The 5,364-nt window shown below is 39.4% G+C and overlaps 1 protein-coding gene across 1 annotated transcript; it reads right to left on the bottom strand.

Moving 5' to 3' along the window:
• Positions 1-47: 47 nt before the first annotated feature.
• LOC118330936 (olfactomedin-4-like) lies at positions 48-4,503 on the bottom strand. Its single transcript, XM_035665679.1, has 7 exons — positions 4,364-4,503; positions 4,140-4,262; positions 3,796-4,014; positions 2,689-2,842; positions 1,613-1,840; positions 1,152-1,320; positions 48-905 (listed from the first exon to the last, which is right to left on the bottom strand). The coding sequence occupies exons 1-7, from the start codon at positions 4,415-4,417 to the stop codon at positions 470-472; spliced, it is 1,383 nt and encodes a 460-aa protein (XP_035521572.1). The 5' UTR covers positions 4,418-4,503; the 3' UTR covers positions 48-469.
• Between the last annotated feature and the right edge of the window lie 861 nt (positions 4,504-5,364).

Raw genomic sequence — 5,364 nt, forward strand, 5'->3', positions numbered from 1 at the left:
AAAGAAATTAAATTAGTCTATCACCAAAAAGCTACTACTTTGCCATTTTTTGGTCCAGTTTTGGGCTAATGATGTGAAACTCTACACCTTCTACACAAATGTTTGATCTAAAATAATTCCAGCAGTTCAGAGGAAAAAATTCACTTCCCTGGTAGGCTTTTAAAGTGAAACATCTCCGGGAAGTTTAACTGATAATAGCTTAACAATGGTGGAAAAACAGCAAAGTGACTAATTTAGAGAAGATAGAAGACATCAGCAGAGTACTGAGTTGACATGATGCTATTTTTGTACAAATGGAATTAGTAGAATGCAAATGTTTATTATGCTGAATTTACCATGTAAATTTCCCATGCACAGTACAGCAATTTTTTCATTCCCGTAAAGGAACAACTTTTATTCATTCATGCTGGTCCCTATCACTGGAGCCTTTATTATACAGGCTTTTACAGCAAATGTTAACATTATCTACTTATGAAAACAAAACCTTATAAGAAACCATGTAGGAGTCACAGTAGGCATGTAGCATCTGGTCCACAGGGCTGTAGTTCAGGGAATGAATATTGGCAGTCATTTTGTTGATGAACACACCAATGTCGAACCTTTCTACCCCTGTTGTGGTGTCAAACGAATAGAAGATCTCCTCCACGTTTTTGTTGACGTACCGTGTCGCATAGAGCACACCACAGGCCATGAATGTGTTGGTAACCCCTTGCTTGTAGACCGAGGTGCGCCAGGTTTGGCCGAGCGTCAGCGGTTCACCTTCCTCCACCTTGGACAGCACCAGGTTGCCAAAGTCCTGTTTGCTGGTATAGATCACCCAGACGCCTGACTCATCTGTCGCCAGGTCCAGATCGGTGTACGGGTAGCATCCTTCAAGGTGGCAGAAGTTACCCTTTGAGTTATATCTGGAAAAAAAAAACACAGGACAGAAATCATGTTTCGTTTTGAGAAATGAGAATTTGGAAAACAAAACAAAACACAAAACAATCAGTACCTTAGTTTTCTTGCACTCATTATGTTATGCTGTGATTTTGTACACATATAATTCTTTGCTCCATTTTTTGTCATATTCTTTGAATATATGGCATTAATTGTGGCATCAGCAACAACCATTTAAACAATGAGCTTAGAGACAAAGTTAAGTGGCAAACCTAGTGCCTTTGGGTAGCTGTAAGGTGGTAACAGCTTTGGTGGTGAGGTTGAATCGACAAACTAAATCTTGGTTGTAACAGTTGTAGTATAGGGCCTCTCCATACAGCACAGCATTGGGACCCTGGACGGTGTTAGTGGTTGGGTTAGAGGAGTGGATCTGGACATTACCTGGAAGAAGAAGAAGAAGAAGAAGAAGAAGAAGAAGAAGAAAATGCAATTGCAAGTAGGTATCGTTATCATTTGTTAATATTAAAAAAAACATTAAATTGTTTTGTTTATTGTTGCTTTTTATAGTTATGCAGGCACCTTTATGCATATTATAAATAAATGTTTATGTTTATCTATCTTTGGCTGGCTTTGATGTCTTTGTTTTTAACAATGAAAAACTGAAGTCATATTCATTACTTAAGAACTGATCCTGATCCAGTAAAAACAGAACTAGAACACAAGAGTTCTTTACCTGGGGTGCTCTTCCCCACAATGAGAGCACTCAGGCTGGAATAGCGACGGACGTAGTTGGCGTATATGTTGCTGGAAGTCAGCATTACCAGCCAATACCAGTTCTCCTTCCCCGCATCTGGTTTGGGATCCCGACCCCAGGCTCCATACATGTAGGACCCAGGGTACTCTCCTTCTGTGTACACCCTCGGCCCGGTAATGTTCCGAATTTCACCATGGGGACAGTTACCTTGAGGGAAAATATGAAAAGAAATAGAGAGAAAGAAATTGTGCAAATGCAGGGAAACCAAATAAGTACAGCTGGTTGTGTGAGGCATCCACTGGTTGATAATTACTTCTTAATTGTGGTGATTGGTGCTGAGAGCTTCCTACAGTTCATTTATACCAGACATTAGCTCTTAGTGAGGAGGGCTTGTCACAGCTGTGAGCGACCTCATTTGAGTCACGTTCTAGTGCACACACAGTGGACAGGGAACCAGAATGGCCTCTGATGTCATACCAATCCAATATACATTTTATTTTGTTTTTGTTTCCTACATAATACACCAGAATCACCTGTGGCAAGAAGGTTTGTGATTTATACAGCACCTTTTCATCTACAGCATGAAAAATCAAAGAAATTAAATTAGTCTATCACCAAAAAGCTACTACTTTGCCATTTTTTGGTCCAGTTTTGGGCTAAGATGATGTCATTTTTACTGGAGGTTAAAGTCTGGTCACATCTGATTTTGCAGGTAAAATATTATTATGAAGACTAATGAGATCATTAAGTCCAATCAGTCTCTGTTTGATGATGATGCAAATTTACAAAATTGATCATAACTGAACTTTAAAAAAATTAATTGCTGCACAACCAGAATCATTTTTGATCTATCTGGTGGTTTCCAGTGGAAGGAAAATAAAAAAATTCTGGTGTGTCCTGGTAGTTCACCTGGTAGAGCTGGCACCCTATGTACCAAGGCTGAGTCCTTGCTGCGGCGGCTATGGGTTTGAATCCAACCTGTGGCCGTTTGCTGCATATCATCCCAAGCCCCAAAATATACATCTCCCCACAGTCTGCTGTGTTTTGGGACATACCAGGTTGAGGTTGAGTGGGTTTGGCAGTGGGTTGAGGTCCATTCCTGCACTGGTCCAGGTCTTTCAGTAGACGCTTGTTGTCTTGTTGTCTCTTCACCACCTGCATGGTGTCGTACGTCTCCAGCTGCTGCATCTCTGCTTTCATGTCATCCAACTGAGGGACAGCAAATATGAATGCCTTGAAGGAATATAGTTTCTATACACTTCTGCTCAAAGGTTTGGAAAGTCCTGCCACAAAGGCTTGATTTAGTACTAAGAGGACTACTCTATATATTTGAATGGTCTTAAAGCTTTTAGGCTGTAGGAAGGAGAATGAAATATCTGGTTTAACTGTCAAGAAAAAATCTGTATATATTGTGATTTCTTTGCAAATTCATTTGGTGGCCTGGCCTCTTGCAGGTCTCCATGGTGGAGAAGATGACGTATGTCTCACTCTACGACATCTGCTCAATGTCCTCCTAAATCCACGTTCTTCACTTATATTATAATCTTCATGTATAAGAAATTGTTTCATCAAAATGTGTCTATAGAGGAAAGAGGGACCCCTCACTGTAAAACCAGACAAGTTCATTTAACTCAGAAAACTGTTGAAACTGATTATATCAACATTTTTAAGTAACACAAACTCAGTTTTTTATGTTAAATAAAAGTCTTGATTAAGCTGCTTTTACTAGTAATTTTAAGTGACACTAACTTAGTTTTGTTTATTTACTAGGTCTGTTGTTTTCACAGTACATATAAAAAATACTTGTAATTAGCTACTTGATCAAGAATGTTATTTTTAATAGTATAAGTGTGCAATGCTAAATTAGCCGCACACTCTTTTAAAGAAAAAACAGGTATGACAACAGTATAAAGAGAATGTTTTCTCTATTCCTATAATAGAGTACAGGCCATTATAGTACATACCTTTTGAAAGCCATAGACATAATTCTATGGGACAGTGCAGTCTTAGTGCTCCTTTAAATAATGTTATACTAGATATTTCCATGTTTCATTTTTGATATAGATAATAAAGATAAATCAACATTTTGATCAGACACACACACACTGCTTCTTAAAACATGTCAGTGTTGAGCAACTGGTGCTTGTCACATGTGAATTTACCTGTTTAGTGGTGTTAGCAGTTAAACGCTGGTGTCCCAGGGTGGTGCCGTTGAGCCTGTCGATGAGCTGTGTGATCTCCACCAGTTCATTCTCTACCACATACAGGCTGAGAACTGCATAGAGCTGTCCGTCATCCTCCCTCTCCAGCATCGACACATCTTCCTGCAGCTGGGGCAGACGTCGCTCCAAACCCAACAGCAGACTCTCCAGCTCCAGAGTCTGCAGAGAAAGCAGGTAGAGACTGAGAGCACACTCAAGACTCCTCCAGTATGAACGCATACACACACAAGACTTATTGGTTTATATATAGTTTATAATAGTTTTACAGCTGCTGAGGGAGTTACCTTCTGTGGGGTGATGTTGCTGTTGCAATTTGATACATTGTTGTCCAGTGTGCTGAGTTTGTCATGAGGGAATGCCTTCTCTGAACTAGTCAAGTGACACACACACGTATCACGTGAAGGTGCCTGAAATCAACAATAACAAAGAGGGTTTGCAATATGATTTAAAGAGCTGAAAGTAATTCAAAAACAGAATCATAATCACTATATTCTTAGTGTTTTCTTACCTGTTGGGTGAGGGCGAACAGAGCACACAGAGGAACGATCACATACAACTTCATGGTGGATCAGAGAGCAGAGGTAAATGAAACAGTCCCTGAACATTTGAATATGACTGTAGCTGCTTCTAACTTGTGGACACTCCCACCAACCTCTGCATGTGAGTGAGTGAATGTGCAGTAATGTGTCATTATCCCCCAAAATAGGATCACTTCTTCCTTGCATTCGGGATTGCAGCAGCACAGGAATTTTTTTTAACAGAATAATGAATATACTGATTTATGTTAATTATGTACAATTTTAAGATATTTTGAACTAAAAATATCCCTTTTGGAAACCATGAGTAATACCAACACATTCTCATTCCAGTCAAGTACCGACGCCATTTTGCATTGCCCCTTGGTTTCTTATACTAAAGGTAACCTTTAGTGTCTGTATGAGACACCTTTTTAACACGTGTGAACGTTATGAAGTATTTTATTCAAAGTCACAGGGGCGTTTTCAGACTGTTTTAGATAGGGGGGCACAAAAGGGGCACTGACTTATGCCAGGGTGGCATCAAGTATGTGTCTCATCTTTCCAGTCATTCCCAACAGTGTTTTTGGACTCCAGTCTGCAGAAATATTCAATACACTAGGTAAAAATACCACATGCAAAGAACTGCATGGTTTTTGCCCCAAAACTGCATGGGATTAGCATAAAGTGTTTCTGCAAAAATGCACTCATGACTCATGAGTGTATTTTTTTACTGTGCCAAAAATTTAAATTTATCATATGCAGTAGTAGCTAATATAGTTTAGAAGTAATTAGGCGGTGTTCCCTATTTGGACGTATTTTTAACAGTTTTAAAACTCTAGTATTTGAATCAGTTTGAACTACAACAAGATGTAATGTATAATCCAGCCAAAATTGTGCTTGATATGCATTTATGTCCTTAACTTTGGCTTGTTTTCAGGCGCCCGGTTAGCTCAGTCGGTAGAGCTGGTGACCCATATACGGAGTTGCTGCA

This window comes from Morone saxatilis, unplaced genomic scaffold (genome assembly GCF_004916995.1).
Source record: "Morone saxatilis isolate NCDOM2014 unplaced genomic scaffold, NCSU_SB_2.0 Contig2, whole genome shotgun sequence".
NCBI classification, from domain to species: domain Eukaryota; kingdom Metazoa; phylum Chordata; class Actinopteri; family Moronidae; genus Morone; species Morone saxatilis.

Bases quoted from the DNA above. Each gene is read 5' to 3' on its own strand.
- LOC118330936 (XM_035665679.1), bottom strand. From the start codon at position 4,417: ATGAAGTTGTATGTGATCGTTCCTCTGTGTGCTCTGTTCGCCCTCACC. The intron at 2,843-3,795 runs GTAAATTCACAT...GCTGTCCCTCAG, and splicing joins CTGCTAACACCACTAAACAG to TTGGATGACATGAAAGCAGA. The intron at 1,841-2,688 runs GTATGTCCCAAA...TTTTCCCTCAAG, and splicing joins ACCCACTCAACCTCAACCTG to GTAACTGTCCCCATGGTGAA.